The 19,875-nt window shown below is 34.7% G+C and overlaps 4 protein-coding genes and 1 long non-coding RNA gene across 11 annotated transcripts; 3 read left to right on the top strand and 2 right to left on the bottom strand.

Moving 5' to 3' along the window:
• LOC107610117 (RNA polymerase II subunit A C-terminal domain phosphatase SSU72) lies at positions 1,890-8,312 on the top strand. Of its 4 annotated transcripts, none has more exons than XM_021106183.1 (7): positions 1,890-2,203; positions 2,352-2,450; positions 3,576-4,282; positions 5,243-5,461; positions 6,183-6,328; positions 7,037-7,155; positions 7,905-8,312. In XM_021106183.1, the coding sequence occupies exons 4-7, from the start codon at positions 5,247-5,249 to the stop codon at positions 8,004-8,006; spliced, it is 582 nt and encodes a 193-aa protein (XP_020961842.1). In that variant the 5' UTR covers positions 1,890-2,203; positions 2,352-2,450; positions 3,576-4,282; positions 5,243-5,246; the 3' UTR covers positions 8,007-8,312. The 4 variants fall into 4 exon arrangements, with proteins under 4 accessions (XP_020961842.1, XP_020961841.1, XP_020961843.1 ...); XM_021106182.1 differs by having other exon boundaries at positions 3,576-4,285; XM_021106184.1 differs by having other exon boundaries at positions 2,348-2,450; positions 3,576-4,285.
• On the top strand, positions 11,147-13,198 carry LOC107610116 (uncharacterized sugar kinase YdjH). The gene is made up of 5 exons (XM_016312193.2): positions 11,147-11,292; positions 11,452-11,559; positions 11,656-11,753; positions 11,917-12,028; positions 12,691-13,198. Exons 1-5 carry the CDS (start codon positions 11,218-11,220, stop codon positions 12,940-12,942), a joined length of 645 nt encoding a protein of 214 aa, XP_016167679.1. The 5' UTR covers positions 11,147-11,217; the 3' UTR covers positions 12,943-13,198.
• LOC110264321 lies at positions 13,621-15,560 on the top strand. The gene is made up of 2 exons (XR_002350273.1): positions 13,621-14,641; positions 14,780-15,560. It is a non-coding gene; the product is annotated as an uncharacterized LOC110264321 (long non-coding RNA).
• LOC107607583 lies at positions 14,642-15,662 on the bottom strand. Its single transcript, XM_021106181.1, has 2 exons — positions 15,378-15,662; positions 14,642-15,239 (listed from the first exon to the last, which is right to left on the bottom strand). Exons 1-2 carry the CDS (start codon positions 15,520-15,522, stop codon positions 14,998-15,000), a joined length of 387 nt encoding a protein of 128 aa, XP_020961840.1. The 5' UTR covers positions 15,523-15,662; the 3' UTR covers positions 14,642-14,997.
• LOC107608347 lies at positions 17,741-19,197 on the bottom strand. Of its 4 annotated transcripts, none has more exons than XR_002350270.1 (5): positions 19,073-19,181; positions 18,808-18,946; positions 18,555-18,686; positions 18,277-18,459; positions 17,741-17,891 (listed from the first exon to the last, which is right to left on the bottom strand). XR_002350270.1 is itself a non-coding variant. In XM_021106180.1 (5 exons), exons 1-4 carry the CDS (start codon positions 19,175-19,177, stop codon positions 18,446-18,448), a joined length of 330 nt encoding a protein of 109 aa, XP_020961839.1. In that variant the 5' UTR covers positions 19,178-19,195; the 3' UTR covers positions 17,741-17,891; positions 18,277-18,445. The 4 variants fall into 4 exon arrangements, 1 of the variants encoding a protein (XP_020961839.1); XM_021106180.1 differs by having other exon boundaries at positions 18,614-18,686; positions 18,808-18,942; positions 19,070-19,195; XR_002350271.1 differs by having other exon boundaries at positions 18,277-18,686; positions 18,808-18,954; positions 19,073-19,197.

The raw sequence follows: 19,875 nt of genomic DNA, 5'->3' as shown, positions 1-19,875 counted from the left end.
TTATTTTTATAAGGAATTAATAAAATAGAATAATTAATAATAATATAGCTTTTAGTCCCATTAAAATTTCAAATTGTTGTTTTCATATTATTTTTAAGAAAATCTTTATTGAAATTCATAGTTATTAAATTCAGTTCGACCTGATCAGTTCAATTGAAAATTCGGTCATCCAATCATTTAACTAGGTCGAATTACTCGTTGAATTGCTTAAGCATTGGATTTTGATAAAAACCGATTTGATTTGGATGGGCTTCAGTAAAGCCAGTGATCCAGCCGGTTTATATAACTCAAACCGGGTCATGTTTATTTAAAAAAAAAAAAAAACTCTTTCTTGTTCTCATCACTCTCTCCCTCAAACTCTCTCACCTCTCTCACGATTGGTGTCGCTGCGACCTCTCTCATCTCCGGTATCTCAAACTCTGTCGTGCTCTGTCACCGTCTCAAGCTCAGTTGCGTCTTCCTGCGTTCGCTTCGCCGAAAGCAAAAATAGACGGAACCAGCATCTGTTCCCTCGGGTAGTGGTCGTTGTCGTCTTCTTATTTCAACCGTGTGTTCAGTTGGTCAGCTTCCTACACCGTCTTGTGCTGTCAGTTGGTCCCTAGCCAAGTGAGCTTCAGCTTCCTTTAGCCCTGTTATTTTTTTTTTTCAATTTCATTGCTGTAAATCATCAGCACACCTTGAATTTGTTGTTGAAATTTGAATTTGTTATTGAAATAATAATTTAACTAATTTTTTCTTTTGCTGTAAATCATATTTGGAGAATTGGAGGTAAAGTTTTTGTTGTTGAAAATTATCATAATTGAATTTGTTGTTAAACATTATCAATGAACTGAATTTATTGTTGAAAGTTGAATTTATTGCTAAATATCTCACTAAGCAATTTTTGTTGTTGTTGAAAAATATCACCAAATTAAATTTGTTGCTTATTATCGTCACTAAACCTTGAATTTGTCAGACACCAAAAAAAAAAAACCTTGAATTTGTTGCGGTAAATAATCACTTGCCTAGAATGAAACTATTTTGCATTGTATGATAGATAGTGTCTAGCATTTTTTGAATTTTGAATGGCAACACCTCATTAACTAATCTTTCATTGCAAATTGGTTTTAGGCTGGCATCAAAGATCGTAGCCAAATTCTCTTTCTTGTTAACATTTGGAATATATGGTTGAATTGGAATAACCATATTTTCAATGTTTATACTTTATGATGGTTAAATCGCAATAACCATATTTTTAATTGGTTTAGATGTTTACAATGGAGTTTTTTTTTGCTACAGAGTTCTTGAATAAATTATGTTGTTTGTTTATTGGTGAGGTTTGAAAGTAAATTTTGTAAAAGTTAATTATGATGAAAGTATCTTTAAACATGATGAAAAAGCCAATTTTAATTTTAATTTTATATTTTTATATATTTTTTAATTATAGCCAAGTTAACCAGAAGAATCAGTGATTTATTGGTTAAATTAGTGACCTACGACCATTGTTCTGAAAACTGAACCGGATTTGCCAGTTCAACTGGATTAACCGGAAACCGATCATTTAGCCAATTCGATTGAAGTACAAAACCGTTCTACAAAAAACTGGTCAAACCGGTGATTAACCGGTGAACCGGATGATTTTTTCCGGTTTTCAATTAAAAATTACATAAACCTAATGTTTTGAAAATCGGATCGAACCGACTGGTCGAACCGATTCAACCGGAAACCGACAAAGAAAACGGTCCAATCCAGTGTATAAATTATAAAACCTTCCATCTAAAACCGTTAGTAAACCGCTGAACCGGCCGGTAACCGGGCGGTTGGATTGGACCGAGAACCGACCGGTTCTTTTAAACGCTATCGTTTTGAGCTCTTTTTTTTTTTAAAAAAAAAGGAAACCAAAGCATAAACGCTCACCCTCAGGCCTCACCCACCCCCTTCCCCCAACACCCCCTAAGTGAAATTCAGAATTGAAAAGCAAAGCTTGCAAGTTAAAAAATTAGGGTTCTAGGTCCTGCCGCGCCGTCCGTTGTTCTCGGCGCCTCCGCACCGTCCGTTGTTCTCGGCGCCTCCGCGGCCTCCTCCTTCCCCCTGTCTCGAACCCAGCCACTCTCTTGTAGCTCGGTACGTCGTCTGGTTGAGGGTTGGAGCTACTTGCCGTCTGTTTGTTGCCGTCGTCTCCCCGGTCGCCATCGTCTGTTCGTCGCTCTGCTCTTCGTCGGAGGTTAGTGGCACTGCTTACAGGGTTTTTTCACTTCTTCGGGTCTTGCTTTTATTCTCTGTTTAGTGGATTTCTGAATGTGGATTGAAATTAAATTGTTGATTTTGTTTTGTTAAAACTCTTCTGCTGCTCTTTTTAATTTCTGAGGAAGTGGTGAAGTGGAGAAGAAGGAATAACAGTGGTCGTCGTCTGGTGGCCGTCTTGCTCGCCGTTGTCTACTCGCTGTCGCGCTCAACTGCTTAAATCGAAGGTCGGTGCACATTGCTAGTGCTTGTTCTTCTTTTTTTGTGCTTTGTTCAGAAGTGAGAATGAAGGGTTTAGGATTTTACTACTGTTAATGCTATTGTTGAATGATTAACTTTGCTGCTACTGCTGGGCTGTACTCTGTTTGGTTGTTTTTTTATGCTCTATTGAAAAAAAAATTATGCTTAAACTTTGATAATTCTTTGTTAATTTATGTTAAAATTTTGATCAATCTGCTGTCTGCTGAAAATGTTACTAATCTTTGTTAAAATTATGGTGAGGTGTGAGCTTTTATTTGTTCAATGTAATCACTTTGTTAAAATGATACTAAGCATGAGCTTTTATCTGAATGATTGAGTCTTCTCTATTGTATTGAACTGAATTTATTTATTAAATTTTTTAGTTAAATTTCGCTAAGTTGTATCTTGTTTTGAACTGATTAAAATGAATGATGGAATTTTTATTGTTAAATTTTTGTTGTTAAATCTTGTTTCCATTGAAAAAAAGAAACTAAAAGGAGAAGAAAGCTTCCACAAACTATAGAATATTAAGTTAATTCCCACAAAAAAACATAAGCAAATGTCATGAGTTATGCAAAATATATAGACTGTTAATAACCAGTAGCATAAACAACTTACATGAATTCCATGTATTGAAGTTTATTAATGATCATGTTTCACAGCAATAGCATAAGCAAATGTCAATGCTTCTACAAATTATAAACTGTTAATATCTATTTTTGTACAATTGTTCTCTCTGTTTTAGATGTTGAGTATTGCTAATTTCCAAAATGTCAGTGCTCGATCCCCTGCATATTTGGTCTATGTTCACTTATCTTTTCAATCATTTGGTTGCCAAAGAATCAAGGAGTTTTAATTTTTATTTGTGTTTTTAATGAGCTTCAAGTCAATAAAATTATTGAATGTTACCTCTATGATGTATTGCACATAAGATGCTTTTCCATTAAAATTTAGCTTATATAAAGGACATATATATTTGGTAACAATTGTAATTGGGAACTTTCAACTGGTACTTTCTCATGTTTTTAGAGTTTTGCATATTTTTAATAAGCTTACTTGTATAAAGCACCTTATAATTTATTTATTATTTTATTTTAAAACGGTTTTTCTAGTTGAACCACGGTTGGACCGGTTGAACCAATAAACCAGTAAACCAGTGACTAGAACGGTTTGATGACCGATCCGATTCTCAGAACCTTGCACAAACCCTCCACTTTCTCTCTCTCTCTCTCTCTCTCTCTCACACACACACACACACTCACTACCACGGAACCCTAGCCCTCCTCTCTCTCTCTCAGCTCCACGGAACCCTAGCACCCCCAGCCAACAGCAGCAGCAGCCAGCGCCCAGTTCCTAGCGCCGCCGTCGCCGACGAACTCTTCTCCTCAGCCAGCGTCCAGCCCCGGTGTCGCCGATCCTCTTTTCCTAGATCCCTTCTCCTCGCGTCGCTAGGACAGAGGCGGCAACGCCAACAGCAGCTCCAAGAAGACCTAGCGACGCGAGTAGAAGGGATCTAGGAAAAGAGGATCGGCGACACCGGGGCTGGACGCTGGCTGAGGAGAAGAGTTCGTCGGCGACGGCTGCGCTAGGAACTGGGCGCTGGCTGCTGCTGCTGTTGGCTGGGGGTGCTAGGGTTCCGTGGAGCTGAGAGAGAGAGAGGAGGGCTAGGGTTCCGTGGTAGTGAGTGTGTGAGAGAGAGAGAGAAAGTGGAGGGTTTATCCTATAGCAAGAAAGTAGGCTAGGCTTTACCCGCGGGCAAGCTAGCTAGCAGAAAGTGAGTGAAGCTGCTTTGGTCTACTCTGGGTGCACAATTATTATTGTAATATCCTTTTTGCTGATTTTCTGAAATAATTTTGTGTTTTGAGTTGGGATTGTTGACTGTTGCTGATGTGATTCTGAATTTAGTTTGGATGTTGAGTTTGGACTCTTTGCTTAATTTTCTGTTTTTGGATTCTTTGGCTTTGGATGCTGAGAAGTTTTTGGATTCTAAGTTTTTGTTGAATACTTGATTAGTATTGAGAATATAAATGTAATCGAACAACATTTGGTTTAAGAAAGAGTGAAAGAAGAGCATGTAAACTCGTGATTTAGTTAGTTATTCTGTTTCAGGTCAATAGCTTTCATATATATAGTGCAGATTTTATATTTGGGAAGTGTTGAAAATAATATGATCAATGTGTATTGATTCTCAATAATTATGTTCTCAATTTTAAGTTTTTGAATACATTTCTTTGTTTCTTATATCACAAGAATTCTTCTCTTGGAGTGTTTATCTTGATTGTCAAATAATTGAGCTTGATTAGAGTTTAGAAGTTAATTAAAATTTTTTTATTATGAATTCTAAAAGATAAAATATGAACAAATTACTATGTGAAATGTAAATTTTTAAATTTTATTGGTTTAGAAAATATTAAATTTGAATATTTAAAATTGTATATTGAATTTTTAATAATTTCATTGTATATTTAATTAAACCGATTTAATCATGATTTAACTTCGGTTAGACTATTGAACCGTTGAACCAATCATTTTATCAGTTCAATGACCGATTCGGTTCTTGCAACCTTGTCTACCACCAAATTGATTGTCGGTTCGGTTTTGATAACTACGTCGGAATTTACATTTTTATTCTACAACTTTGCAAAAATGCAAAATAGCCCTAACTCATTGGTAGTAATAGTACGCAACACTGAAGAACCCTCTTCTTCTTCTTCGTCTTAGCGGTGAAAAATCACTGGATCCATTGTTGTGCACTCTTAACTGAATTTTTTTTTCTTAGAATAATGAGATATCGGTACGCCATGGTGTGTTCATCGAACCAGAATAGGAGCATGGAAGCGCACTTCCTCCTAAAGAGGCAGGGCTTCGATGTCTCTTCTTACGGCACAGGTGCGCACGTTAAGCTTCCTGGTCCCTCCCTCAGAGAACCCAACGTCTACGATTTCGGTACCCCTTACAAGCAAATGTTCGATGACCTTCGCAGAAAAGACCCTGAACTGTATCCTTCTTCTACTTCTTCACGGAATCAATTTTCGTTTTCTCTGCATTTTCTTCTACCCTCTTGATTTCTTTGGCTGAACATGAAAATTCAAAGTTCTGGGGTTTCTTTGACTGGAAAAAAAGTTCGAATTTTTAAGCTGAATGAATGCAATTTTTTTTTTTTGCTGGAGTCTTTGAATGGTGTTTTGCATCGGACGGGTTTTATCCTTCACTTTTTTCTCTTCAATTTTGTTTGTGTATTATGATTTGTTTATGTAAATGTATCCCTTTTGCTATGCTGGCCAAAAATGAAAATCAGAGATCATGAGTTGCTTCAAATGGGTAAAGAATAAAAGAAAAAAAAAATCGAAATTTTAGCTAAGAAGAATGCAGTTTTGCTCCAATGTTTGGTGGGGTCATATCAGGCAATTGTATTCTTTTCCATGGAAATCTTGTTTCAAATCTATGATTTGTTTATTTGTGTATTTTGGCATATAGATGTAGAACCGAGAATTTTAATTGGAGTGCATGGTGATTCCTTAGCAAATGGCTTCATTGAATTGAATAAGATGTAGAGTTGATTAAATTAGTTACCCACTGAATACTATTCATATATGATATATGTTTCTGTTGGTGGATTTGAATGTTTGCATTTGTGTTTAGTGTTTACCTTTGAAGTTGAGTCCTTGTTCATTGTTTCATATGGTATGGGTGTATGGCAAACCTTAAGAAGAGCACAGCTACAGACGAAATGGAATATTGCCGATGCTTAAAAGAAACTCAACAGTCAAAATAGCACCTCAACGATGGCAAGACAATGCTGCTGATGGCTCCTTTGATGTGGTATTTACATTTGAGGAAAAAGTTTTTGATATGGTTATTGAAGGTTGTCATTCTTGCTGATTTGTTTCAATCTTTTTGCTGTTTCTGATTGTTGAGTTTGAACCTGGTGTCTTGGATAAATGAATTCGAAAAACAAGCTTTTTTCTTCTGTTTCTTAGTATATTGTAGATAGAACATACTGAATAGCATGCTTGTGTTTTAAGCTGAGATGTCTGCCATTGGCATTATAATGCAGTTTCGAAGAGATGATTATCAGCCATGGTTTTAGCAATATAAAAGAATTAGGTAATATATTTGCGAATAAAATGTCTCCTAACTGTGTTATTAGCAGTAGAGTTGCAATGCCAGTGGAGTTCACTGATTTTCTGTGTTTTCTTTGCTTTTTCTTTATCATTTCTATGTTGCTGGGGTAAGAATGACGTCAAAATTTTCATGGATGAAAAATAATATTTTCCTTACGAACTTTATTGGCACTTTAAGGGAATTGGAGTGGTCCACTTTTGTTTTGTTTAGCTCTTAGATATATTTGCAATTGGTTGCAGACTTGCAGAGACTATGATTTTATTTAAATCCATTCATAGAATCATAGGCCTTCTTGGATATTTTTGTTCCAATCTATGATCTATCTTCTAGTCATGTATAATTCAGAAAGCTGTTATAGCCATATGTGGAATGAAGAACATGTTGGGTCTAATGACTCTTCAATCTTAAATCAATGTTTGACAATGGTTTAACTTGAAAAAAAGTGCAGATCTTCACAATAGAAATCACATTCACATGAAAAGTGTGCTGGTAATCAACTTGGAGGTGAAAGATAACCACGAGGAAGCAGCCATAGGAGCAAGGCTTACTTTAGATCTATGTCAAGAGGTTTGTTTCGAACTCAAACACAATGCATTTTTATCTTTGCATTCATGTTATTTAACATGGTATGTCAAGTGTGGATTTCCACCATTGACAAACAAAGTGACCCCTCATAGTTCTCGCAAGAGTATCTAGTCGATGCTAAAACTGGTCAAACGAATTTTCCAACTTAGATGCTTATCTTAATCGTATGTCTCCATTTTGTAACTGGCTCAAGATAGAAACAGAATTTTTTGTATTTTGTACGTGTTTTTCCGACACTTGCCAAACATTAGCCCCAAGAGACCAACAAAATGGCATGACTAAAATCAGTGTGCCATTTTAGAATTTTGAATAAACGTCCAAATTGGTCCTCAGGAAATTTCAGATAGGACACTTTGGTTCCTAACTAATTATTATCCAAAAGTTCTCAAGAATTATTCCCATCGGACAATTTGGTCCCCCCATTGTTTTAAAGGTGACTAATTTGTCTTGTGATATTTTTTAGGACCTAATGATATTGTAATAAAATATGTTAAAACTTATTTCTTCAACATACATCTTTAAAAATTTGATTGAGAGCGACGGAGGGACCAATCTGTCAGACATAAGTAATTATTGAGGACTTCTAAAGAACAAAAGTTTGTCAGGGACCAGTGTCAGATGTAAAATTCTTTGGGAACTAATTTGGATAGCTACTCTAGAATTTTATGTTATGATTATGAATGATTTGTGTTTCGTAGTTAATGATGTGTATATGCATTGTGTGCATATAGATTGAAGCTACTGATTCCTGGGAGGAGACCATTGATGACATTGTTGGTGGTTTTGAAAAACAACACCGGCGGAAGTTGTTGTATGGCATCTCCTTCTACTAATAGAGTATCCAAAATGTTGAGCAGTATTTTCATTTTTGTATGGATTAGTCTTCCATAACTTAGAGCCACTTAATGTAAAATTTGATGTAGATTTCATTTTTAATGAAATTTAATGTATCCTATATGGTTTAGATGTGTCATGATGGTATTCATTAGGAGTCAAGTTTCAAGGGGTGGCTAGTCACTTGACTTTGGTCTAAAGATAACAATTTCCTGTGAGAAAAGTATTTGGAAATGCACTTATAATTAGTTCCTAATTCTTTTTAGCATACATGATTACAATTAAATTGCATGGCTTTATTTGTATCTTCTTTTGTTTTTGGGGTGATATGTATCTATTTTTTTTAGCATACACACACTACATGAGTTCACTTTTTGGATTTATTTTTCCTTCTATGGGATTTGAACCCGGGTGTGGTTGTTAAGGAGGCATATGATATCCCACTCAACCAAGCCTCCAACCACGCATACATGAATTTGTTAAACTTGTAATTTTCAAAGGTAAAATTTTAGTTTTTGTCCGTCTAACTCTTGCCCAATGCAAAGAAGAGTTTACAAGATATTTTAAATATTGAAAATACAACATATCTAAGATTTTTAACAACATTGATTCTGCATAATACATATTAATTTTTTAAAATTATTTTGACACTAGCAGAATCAAATAAAAAAAATCAAAAGAGAAAAAGAAAATAAGGAAAAAAAAAGAAAGAGCTGGTGTGAAAATGGCGTTCAGTGTGTCATGTCTTTGATTATTTCATGGTGCAGAATATGTTTAAATGATGAGTTACATTAATATTCACTTATTGATGTCCTTTTTCTCTTTAACTGGCTCTCTCTTCTTGTGTTCAGAGCCAATGTTTTAAATTTTTTTTTTATCTTAAATTCTAAATTTTAAGTCACACCCTTAAATCTTAAAGAAAAAGTACGGAGTGACAATGAGTTTAGTATATACAATGTGTATAACAAGGATTAAATTAAAATTATAATCAGTTAATAATTAATTTAATTAATTTCTAATCATTTCAAATTTTAAATTTTAAATAAATAAAGATTTAGTTATGGAAAAGTTACGTATTGCTCCATTTTATGCGTACGCTTATTTGGAATTGGACCTTCACAAAGAACTCCAGAAATTGAATATCTTCGCCGGAGCCCCTGACCTTGTCGCACTCAATGTCGTCCCCTCCATCGTCGACCTCTTCAACCATTGCCATCGACGTCATTTAGCTCCTCCAGGACCTCACTAACGAGGATGTCCTCGACGACAATGTTGAACCGGCTAAGGTTTTAGTTGATGCTTTGATAGAGAACAATGTTCTCGAGCTCCTGGTGCAGATTTTTTACCGGCTCAACGATTTTATCCCGACAATTCTGCCGCAGTTTACGCGATGCTTGCAACGATAGAGAATCTTATCGAAGTGAAGCCGACAGTGGTAGAGTTAGTTTGCGAGAAGACGAAGCTAATGAAGCGGCTGCTCGAGAAGAATAACGTATAATTATTACAGTGAAATTAAATTAACGAGTTCCGCAATTGGATGTTTAGTCCACTAAGGATGTAGATGATTATTTTAATTCTTAATTGGATGATTATTTTGTTTAATTCAGTTTAAGTATATACAATTAACAAATGCTAGATGGTCATTTCACTAGATAATCGGATGATTGTTTTAATAGCTACGTGGATGGTTGTTTGATGGCCGGTGAGAGAGCTTCTAACGCTGGAGAGGTGGAATGATTGATGAGGATGGGATAGCAGACTGTTTGGAGAGGGTGTTTGGGTAAATTCCTTTGATAAGTTAGGATTAAGATGTTAATTTTTTGAAATAACTGTTTATTTTTTTTTTTGTATTGAGCCAAATTCAAAACCCATCGTACATATTGTCAAGATCTTTCTTGTCTCTCTAATGGAGTTCAATCTTAAATTATTGACCTAAATTTAAAGTTGACTAATATTGGCTAATTTTAGTAGTTTTTTATTTTTTATTTTTTTTAAAGCTCAAGGTCCTTAGGACTCAACTAGTTCAATGCAGACCTTTCTGTTTGCAGCACTTAATGACATGAGCTAAACAAGAATATTGCATCCATGAATATTCATCCAAATATTTATCAAAATTTCCAATTAGAAATGGCAAAATGGTTACTTAACCTATATCTACGAGATAATGATAATAATTAATTGAAAATTGAGAGCAATTAATAGTTTAAACTTTGGAATAGCATTGGCCGCTCCTGGAGCTAGAGTGCATGAACAAAATAATTAGAAGTAGGTCACAAAACAGAGAAAACAAAGATCCAAAATAAATGACACATACCAATACATTGAAAATTCTACTAATAAAAGAAAAAAGAACAATACTAGCTTAGCAGGGGAATCTCCACCCTCCGGAGCCAGCCTTAACAACCAGATGCGGTTGGTAGAGAGCATCAATAATCAATAACCTTAATTGTACCTTTCGATGAATCTATGTCCATCTCAGTACGCTACTTGTTTCTAAGTTCTAAGTTCTAACACTCTAACCATAAGTCATAACAGAGTGGTTAAGTAGTTAAAAGTACCATATACCCTGTACTTTTTGTTACAAGTAATAACATTTTGGCTGAGGTCACCCACTCTCTGGTTTTAACATATTTTAGTTGGTGAATGCTATTGTGGCTAAAAGGTAGTGTCTATTTATTAAAAAAGGTTAAAAATTAATATTTAATTTAAAAAATATAAAAATAAAAAATCAAAATTTACTACAAAAGATAAAGTTAGGCAAAATTTAGGTATCAATTCATAGGTATTATAGAATTAGCCATTTTAGTTACTGGTTTGCCTTTCTTGATAATCAGAGTGAACAGCAGAGGAACACGTCGGAGAAGTTGGACAAATTAAGTTTCCAATCATACATATGCCTCTCAGAATAAATTAATCTACAAGCATCAATGGAATTGAGAACATGACCCAACTCTATTATCAAAACTACTACAAGGCACACTTAATCTGCTTTACACCTTTTGAAGGAAAGTAAATGGTATAATGACTCTTGTCATAATATATCGTGTCCAATATTTCATGAATCATAACCGGATGCTTCATTAGTAAGTCAAAGCCTTACCAATGGGAAGGGAAGCTTAACTATTAGTCTATTACACCTACTGCCTCCGCAAGAAGAAAGGCCACACTGCTCAGTGCGTCTGCTTGGTTGATCACTCAGGCAACCGTACTATGCGTCCCTCTCTCTCCAATGCTGTCAAAGTTCAGGCACACGAACTCGTTCGAGAGGACTTCAAGGGTTCCAAGGTTTGCTTCATCAAATTCATTCTTCATGAAAGTGAATGTGCATTTGCTTGCATAATAAATCCTTGCTTCTGTCTAACTAGGTCTACCACTACTAGTTACATTAGATATTATCATCTAAGGGTTCCCCGTGAACTTAGTTGCTGCTATATTACATTTCAGTGGCTGGTTTTGAGGTATGCAATTCTCAATTTGGAAGTTATTCAAGCAGCAATCTCTTTGGCCAAACAGGAAGGTCTTCTTGTTTCTTTGGATTTGGCCAGTTTTGAGGTACTAACCACCACAATTTGTTTTTCTTCTTTTATTCTCTTCCATGAAAAAATTAATGAAGCTAACTGTTTTCTAATACATCTTTTCTTTGGCAAGATGGTGAGGAAATTTAAGCCACCACTTATGAAGTTATTGGAGTCTGGCAATATAGACCTCTGTTTTGCCAATGAGGATGAAGCAACGGAACTTCTAAGGTGAGGTGACTGTCATTTGGATTTGGATTGTACCCTGCGGCATATAGGAGGTTCCTGAACCCTAATTGAATAAATAAACCATTTTCCATGCTATTAATTGTCATAATTTTCATATGTATTCTCCAGTCCTTTTCCACTCTTTTGATACATTACATCCATTTAGGGATGAGCATAATGCCGATCCAGTTGCTGCTGTAGAATTTCTAGCTAAGTATTGCAAATGGGCTGTGGTAACTTTGGGCCATAATGGATGCATTGCTAAACATGGCAAGGAGGTGCGTAAATCACCTCAATTGTAATTTTTCCTGCTGGCTTCTTTCCCAATCTCGTTCTCTTTTGCTTTGGTTGGAAAATGTGTAGTTGACTCTGCTGTGAACTGTTTGCTGTTGTGCGTTGATCACTTGGAGAACATGACTAACTATACAATCATGGTAGTTTGGTTCACACTGCAGGAATTTGTTCTCAAGCCATTGCCTCCCAATATAGTGCATATCAGGATCTGATTTATGAAGCTTTCCTGCTGGGATTTTATTTTATTTAGTTTCTTGCATTAGATTTTATAGGCTTAAAATTTGTGTTTTGCCTACCAAAACAATTGAGATATATCAAAATCTTTAGAGGTAATAAGGGTGGGAGGTAGAAGGGTGTGCCCAAAGGCATTCTTCATTCTCTTATATCGTCCTTATCAGCAAAATTCACCATGTATAGGAGCATGGGACTAGTTATTTGCAAAAAATATTTTAATTGTGTTATGATGAATGCATATTAGGCACATCATTATGATCTAAACTGGAAAACCATTAAGATAAAGTTCAGGTTTTCTTGGTAGTTTTACATTTGTGGCACTCGATCATAATGTCAACTAGTTTAAAGCTCATGTGATTAATGATCTAATATCTATCTGCTATCATGAACTATGCTTCTCTTTCCATGTTAGATGGTACGGGTCCCGGCCATAGGAGAAGCAAAAGCAATAGATGCTACTGGAGCAGGGGACCTTTTTGCTAGTGGATTTTTGTATGGAATGGTGAAGGGTTTGTCCCTTGAAGAATGTTGCAAAATAGGTGCATGTAGTGGCGGATCTGTTACCCGCTCTCTTGGTGGTGAGGTGACATTAGAGAATCGGCAATGGCTGTACAAGCAGATGAAGATAAGAGATCTTCACATGCCTGATGGCATATGCGAATGAACAGCGGCAGTGAAGTGAAATAAACTTCAGGCGCCCGTTTCTTCTTGCATAATTTTTGTTCACTTTTCTCCCTCAAAATTTTGTTCTTATTCGGTTGGCAAATGCATGGCCATATACGACAACTTTACTATATATAGTTCGAATGCTTGATAATCTAGCTGGGTTAGCACTTAGCAGGTAATGTTAACGGAAACAAAATTTGATGACACTATGAACTGTCATTCTAGCTTTATATGATTCTCTCTACTTTTTTTTTTTTGGAAAGAGGAATTTTTTTTTTTTTCATTTTTCTTTTATTTTTAATACCAAAAATGAAAAAAATATTTAAAAAGTTAGTCAAATTATTCTTTTTATTATTTAACAATGTATTAGTACTAGAGGTAACAAACAGATCGAAATTCATCGGGTTGGTTCACGTAATCCGCTAAAAAGGTGTGCTGGGCTAGAAATTTGAGACCGCCAAATTTAAAAAGCATGCCTAACCTGCTTAATCCGTGAGCTTTGGCGGGCTTTGGTGGGACGGGGCACATCCCACCGGGCCAGACATTTTTTTTGTCAGGGTTATTTTTTTACAAATTTCTATAATGTTATTGATCTACAAGATGATGAAGATGGTAATTGAAAATGTTCTAAGTTATATTTTAAATTATATATTGTTTAATATTTAATAATTTATAAAAAAAAATTTTGCGAACTTTTCTGCTTGCTTGCTTTTTTGAAATTTCTGTACATTTATTGCAGCCACTGATCTGACGCTTTGATTTGTTGGCATACATTGTGACTGTGAGCCGAACCACACTGCTTAGTCAATTCGCAGAGCAAAAGAGTGTGCTCGTTGGTCTCTTCCTCCTGCAAACAGATTGGGCAGACACTATTAATCAATTTTTTTTTCTCTTACCGGTATGATACTGTGCGCGACCTTTCCGAGAAACATTTTGATTTTTTGTGGTGCCTTCATATTCCAAATCTCTTCCCATAGATCCTCTAATACGGAGTTTGATGAGGGGTTGTTGTTGTGGATTCTTTCATCTTCTTTTTTTTCGCTACATAGTACCTTGTTTTGGTTGTGAATTCTCTATCCTTCCTGAAGGGACACAATAACATGTCCTCCTCTGAGATCCTATTTACTAAAGTCTAAATTATTTTTTCTACCACAACCGGGGGGAAACTCCTTTGGATTTTCGCTCTATCCCAATCTCTAGAGGATGTGAGTAATTCTTCTACTTTTTGATTGTCAGTGCTTCCTCTATTAAGTGGCTTGTTGATTCCATAGATCTTCCCAAACTTTCACTCCACTTTCTTTGCCTATGCTCCATTTTCCTTTACATTTTAAAAGCTCCCTCCCTTGTAATAAGCTGTTCTATAACCATGTGTCCTTTTGGTTTTTTGGCACTTCCCAAAAATCACAATCTGAAAAATATAGGGCTTTGAACACTTGTACCTATATAAGCCCCCACCATCCATGAAAACACAAGCAGTATCACAGCGGCAACCTCAAAAACCAGGATTAGATGCTGCAGAGGTTTCTATTTTCAAGCTGACACGTGACCAACTGAACAAGTTGAAAGCAAAGTCTAAGGAAGATGGAAACACTGTGAGTTACAGCTCTTGTGAGATGTTAGCTGGTCCTGCGTGTGTGCAAAGCAAGGGGACTTCCAATGGATCAAGAAACAAAGTTGTATATTGCGACGGATGGAAGGTGTGCAAAATCTTATGCCTTCATTATTGCCCTTTTCAAGTTTTATACTCTGTAAACATAAATTGAACTCTTAGAGACAAGTGTATTAATTATTAGTTCAATCTTGTTTCTTGCACAAATTTGTTTCATAATTGACAGCAAAATCTAATGCCCACTTGATTTGGCTAATATTGTGACATAATCCATGGGAGGCCAATTCAGAGAGGTGAAACAATTAAACAAATGAGTTTTGGTAAGTACAATGAAGTATATAACACATTGATTCAACCCACATCACTCAAATTGAAGTACAAAAAGGTGCTCCTCTTAAGGCAACCAAAGCATTAAACATAATCTGGAGTTTTGAATAGTTACACTCAGAGCAGCTTAACATGGAAGGACATCAATATCAAGGTCATGCTTACGCAAAATCTAGAGCTCCAAGGTAACAATGATGCTGTGGTGCTTGCAGAGCTGCGATGGTGGCGATCAACATCTGATGAACCCCCACTAGCTCCTCTACCACTATGTGCTCTCTTTACTGAGGCATGAGATAGTTCTTGCTTTTCTTCATCTTTACTGTGAAACATCATTGTCTCTTTTATGCTCCCATAGTTTTCTGCAGTTTTGAACAGAATAAGCAATTCAGTATTAACAAAAACGAATGTGGGGTATCCACAATTTCAGGAATCCTTCACTTCATGATGCACTTATTTGATATAATATTCAAAAATCAAAACAGAACAGAACAAATTACCAAAAGGTTGCTGTGTTTGCACTATGGTGGTTGAAGAGTTTAGACCTTTCTTTTCTGCAGTGAAACTTGTATGCAAACCTGAGTTTGATATGGCTTGGCTGTATGAGACAAAAAGGAACAGTGTAATAAGAAATTTTATCCTCATCTTTGGGGCTATATAGGGAATAAAGTTCTTTGTATAGATTTGGAACTTGTTAGTTGTTTCTAACTTCCTATATATGGAGAATGGTATGGAATATAGTGGATTTGGGTGATTGTTTATAGATTCTTTGATCTAAGAGAATTGAAATGTGTTTGAGGGTAGAGAGTTTATATAATATATGATCTACACTCTTTGTTTTCCTTTTGACGAAAAAAAGAAGGTATATTTAACACTAGTGAGTCTATCAACTCAAAGCATATTCTTAGGCTCAATAAGTGTTTAGAACTAATTCCCTTATGTGATTAGTATCAAGCTCAATCATCATTGCCATAAAATATATAGGCTCTAGTTTCATGAAAAGGGCACAGAGTAAAATCATGATAAGCACTATAAAAGAAAAAAGATGATGTGTGTGGATAGTGCAGATTTTGGATTTTGCTTGGAGGAGAAGCTGAATGAGGCATCAATGCAACATGGAGCCTCTGACCCTGTCCCTGTCTGCATCAGATTCTTGTTCTACCTTGCTTGTACATAAATCTAAGGTGGGGTAAACACATGAGAATGCATTTTATTTTACTTGGTGCTCTCTGAGTGAGAAATTTTCCTCAAATCAACCAACAAATGGAATATGCAAAAAACCACCAGGAGTTGCAAGCTATGTTCATTTTTTCACTCACTTTAAGCTATGTTATAAATATTTCAATCACAAATATGGTTCATAATAAAGTGTTATAGCGTAGTTTGAGCTATATAGTCGACCAAACCTAGTGATACTACTTATGACTCGAACATAATCAATTGAAAACACGGAAAATCCTTTCGAGTTGTAAAAGCAAATTAAATAAATTTACCCTCCTTAGGCTCTATTAGAGTATTAGGTGGAAGCTTCCTTTTTAGTTTCCAAATTTGAAGGTAACTAACATGTGATATGTTATTCTTTCACAACAATTGGAAGACAGCATAAAAGTAATAGAAATACTCTTAGTGGATGGAAGAATATAGAATAAAGTTATGCTCATATTCAGTCTTGTTGATTAAGTTAGCTTTAACTTTCTCTAATTTTTTCTGGCTTGATTCAGGAAGCAAGATTCTGATCATAACTTAATAACAGGATCAACTTCATAAAAGCTAACATCTGCTGCAAAAACCAATAGAAAGGATGCACATAGAACTAGATTATGATGACATAATCTTCAGAACTAGTCTTTTTCTTTACTCATATTAATTTATAATAAAGAAAAAGAAAATTATCTTAAATGCTGGCTTAATTTATAATACTGACAAAGAAAATGTAACTGCGTGTAAGCATGCTTTTCAATTTTCCATTACTGATCAGTTTATGCAATTTCCTTTTAATAGTTTACACCAGAGACCAGACATCTTTCTACCTTAAGAAAGTTTTGCAATTATCAATTCAATTTTAATAATGATTAATATTCTTCATTCTTTCTAATATAATTATTATTGATTTATATTCTACACTCGGCTCTTAAATAAAACTAACTGAATTATGTAAATGTATCAAACTTGTTGAGAGTTGTATTGTAATAATTAGAGAATAAATAAAGTCAATGGGAAAATAAAAGTGTATATATATTGAGTTTAATTTTCATGCACATTTTATACAGTCATGCAATTACAATTACAACTATTCTCTTTGATGACTATTCACACGGTTAATGTAAAAAGTAGTTATTTTTTACACTGACAGTACATCAAAATTAAATTCATATATATATAAAGGATTTTTTTTGGTGAAGAGTGAAATTTGGTGAATAGTGAAGATTGCAATTAAATTTTTAAGAGGAATAACAGAAGAAGAAGTAGAACAAATAATTGAAAAATCACAATTCAAATAAGAATAATTTATATATTGATCGAATGATCAGAATATAATATATAGACCATGAAGAAGCTCAATTTTTTGATTTTTTTAAAGTTGACCATTCGCAACTAGTAAAACTGGTCGATATTCAGTTTTCGGGTCATTTATCTCATCGAAACAACACAGAACTCTAGTGTCTGTCAATTGATATTATGAAAGAGAAAAATTTGAAGCACTTCCAGTCCAAAACCACCATTCACAAATTGAAAATTATTAATAGAGCAAGTTAATGATAGAATCCCTTTAATATGTTCAAGACAACCGACCTTTTCTGACTAACAAACATAAATTCCGTAAAGTCTGAAAACAGTGCTCATCAACTGTGAGTTATGTCTATCATTGTGCTAATACACATTGCACTATTTCATGAGTATTAAAATTATATAACAGCATCAGAGTTTTCCTTCGTGAAGAAACCATAAACACACAACTAGAACATGAACCTAAACTCAGATTCCACAACTTAGGCCTGAGATGTACCAGCTTCCTGGATAATACATTGAAAGAGAATCTCAACATGTTACATTAACTCCAATACAAATAATCAATGAGAAAATACTAACCACATGAAATATAAGGAGAAAATATTTAAATACAATATTTAATCAAAATTATGAAATACTTGATGCCAATTATAAAAAAATATATACAAGGAACATGAAACTAAAATCAAATGAGATATCTTGACGAAAAAAAAAAAATAGAAATAATTATGAATCACAATCTAAGAACCTTATGATAAAGTAATCACAAAGCAAAACCACATTATCAAAGTAAAAATGCATCCACACACACAACAACAAAGTCATTACTAAAATAAACAAATTAAAATGTCAAGACACACCCTAAATATGGACAAATGATGATGGTACCTGCTTAGTAGCCATCTCACAGAACTTGACATCGATGGTACGATCTATTTTTTCCCATACTTTGCCATAAAAGGTTTTAGATGCATTATCACGAGAGCGTGCAGTAAAAATAATGTAATACATATAGCCAGCAACAGCTTGGCTATTAACCGTGTCAATCTTATCAAACTCAAAAGTCGCCCTCTACATAGTAATAACAACAATAAAAATAATCATTAGTGAATGAGATTATAGACATAAATAAAACTCAATAAAGCAAAAACCATCATAGACACAACATTTTGGTCATTCTAGAATTTCAAGCATCGCTTAGCCAAATCGGTCACAAGTTGCTTACGCTCCTCATTATACATCCTATAGGGTCCAATTCCGCCAGGTATTAAACCTCCATACTCCGGAACTTTGAATCCCTATAAACAACATTAAAAAAAAAAAAAAACTAAAGAGTTAAATTATGAGATTATATTAAAAAGCATAAAACAGAACACAAAGAAAAAAAAAAAATAAAGCGTGTGGTGAATTTAAAAGCACCTGACTGCTTAAGGACTGTCTATAATAATCATAAAGTTGTGCTTCAGAAATTTCCATCATAGATTCAGCGATTACAACCGTTTTAGAAGCACCATCGCTACCTCTTTTATCTCCGACAGAAGCCATATCTCTCTCTTAACTGTCAACCTGATTTCAGAATCAATCAATAAATAACAAAGAAACAGGAGAGAAGCACACGGAGTTTCAATTCGGTGATGCACAAAATCACACATGTGAATCGGAGAAGAGAAGGCGGAGGACTTACGAGAATCACCAGAACGTATGATATGTGCAAAGAGGTCGACGATTCTGATTCTGGTGAATTGGGCACCCTCAACATTCTGAATCTGCTTGTTGGGTTTATGTTCATGATTTTTACTACTACGTAGATGTTCTTGTAGGCTTATATCTCTTTTTAATATTGATTTATATTCTACACTTTTTTTTTTTTTTACCGAAGATATGAAGACTCGAACCTACAACTTCTTAATTGAGTATGGAGAAACTATGCCATTTGAGTTATTGTTTGTTAGCATTTATATTCTACACTTGACTCTTAAATGAAGTTAACCTATGAAGCACGGACACTTCTTTGAGTTATCGTGTCCGTGTGTCAGACACATTTCGGACACGATACTCGTCCGACACGCGTGTCTGCTGTGTCCAACCGTGTCTTAATAAAAAAATAAAAAAATCACGTCTGGACACACCTTTATTCTATACTCAATTTTACTTTTCACGAAAGCATTAAATTAAAATTTTTAAATATTGACAAAATATAAATAATACTTATGGCTTTGATGTATAACCAACTAGCAACTAGTCACTGGATTATTCTAACTATTGAAGTAACACTAATTATCTCTACATCACAATTTAATATTTTTCAAGTAATAATGTAGTATCCAAAATTAGGTGTAGAAATTAACAAACAATAGCAATAAATATATTTTTATTTTTCCTCCATAAAAGACTTGATAATTGAAACTTAATTGGTAGGCTTAATATTCTATTAATCCTAATAGTTTTACCAAATAAAACGACATATATATTCTTAATTATTAATTT

Source organism: Arachis ipaensis, chromosome B07 (assembly GCF_000816755.2).
Source record: "Arachis ipaensis cultivar K30076 chromosome B07, Araip1.1, whole genome shotgun sequence".
NCBI lineage: Eukaryota > Viridiplantae > Streptophyta > Magnoliopsida > Fabales > Fabaceae > Arachis > Arachis ipaensis.
The sequence above is the reverse complement of the archived record's forward strand: the minus strand, read 5'-3'. Positions and strand labels throughout refer to the sequence as shown.

Excerpts from the sequence above, each read along its gene's own strand:
- LOC107610117 (XM_021106183.1), top strand. The coding sequence starts at position 5,247 with ATGAGATATCGGTACGCCATGGTGTGTTCATCGAACCAGAATAGGAGC. Across the intron at positions 5,462-6,182 it reads CGCAGAAAAGACCCTGAACT|CTACAGACGAAATGGAATAT; the intron begins GTATCCTTCTTC and ends AGAAGAGCACAG. Across the intron at positions 7,156-7,904 it reads CTTTAGATCTATGTCAAGAG|ATTGAAGCTACTGATTCCTG; the intron begins GTTTGTTTCGAA and ends GTGTGCATATAG.
- LOC107610116 (XM_016312193.2), top strand. The coding sequence starts at position 11,218 with ATGCGTCCCTCTCTCTCCAATGCTGTCAAAGTTCAGGCACACGAACTC. Across the intron at positions 11,754-11,916 it reads GAAGCAACGGAACTTCTAAG|GGATGAGCATAATGCCGATC; the intron begins GTGAGGTGACTG and ends ACATCCATTTAG. Across the intron at positions 12,029-12,690 it reads TTGCTAAACATGGCAAGGAG|ATGGTACGGGTCCCGGCCAT; the intron begins GTGCGTAAATCA and ends TTTCCATGTTAG.
- LOC107607583 (XM_021106181.1), bottom strand. The coding sequence starts at position 15,522 with ATGAGGATAAAATTTCTTATTACACTGTTCCTTTTTGTCTCATACAGC. Across the intron at positions 15,240-15,377 it reads GCAAACACAGCAACCTTTTG|AAAACTATGGGAGCATAAAA; the intron begins GTAATTTGTTCT and ends TCAAAACTGCAG.
- LOC107608347 (XM_021106180.1), bottom strand. The coding sequence starts at position 19,177 with ATGAACATAAACCCAACAAGCAGATTCAGAATGTTGAGGGTGCCCAAT. Across the intron at positions 18,943-19,069 it reads ACGTTCTGGTGATTCTCGTA|GAGAGAGATATGGCTTCTGT; the intron begins AGTCCTCCGCCT and ends GTTGACAGTTAA. Across the intron at positions 18,687-18,807 it reads GACAGTCCTTAAGCAGTCAG|GGATTCAAAGTTCCGGAGTA; the intron begins GTGCTTTTAAAT and ends TGTTGTTTATAG.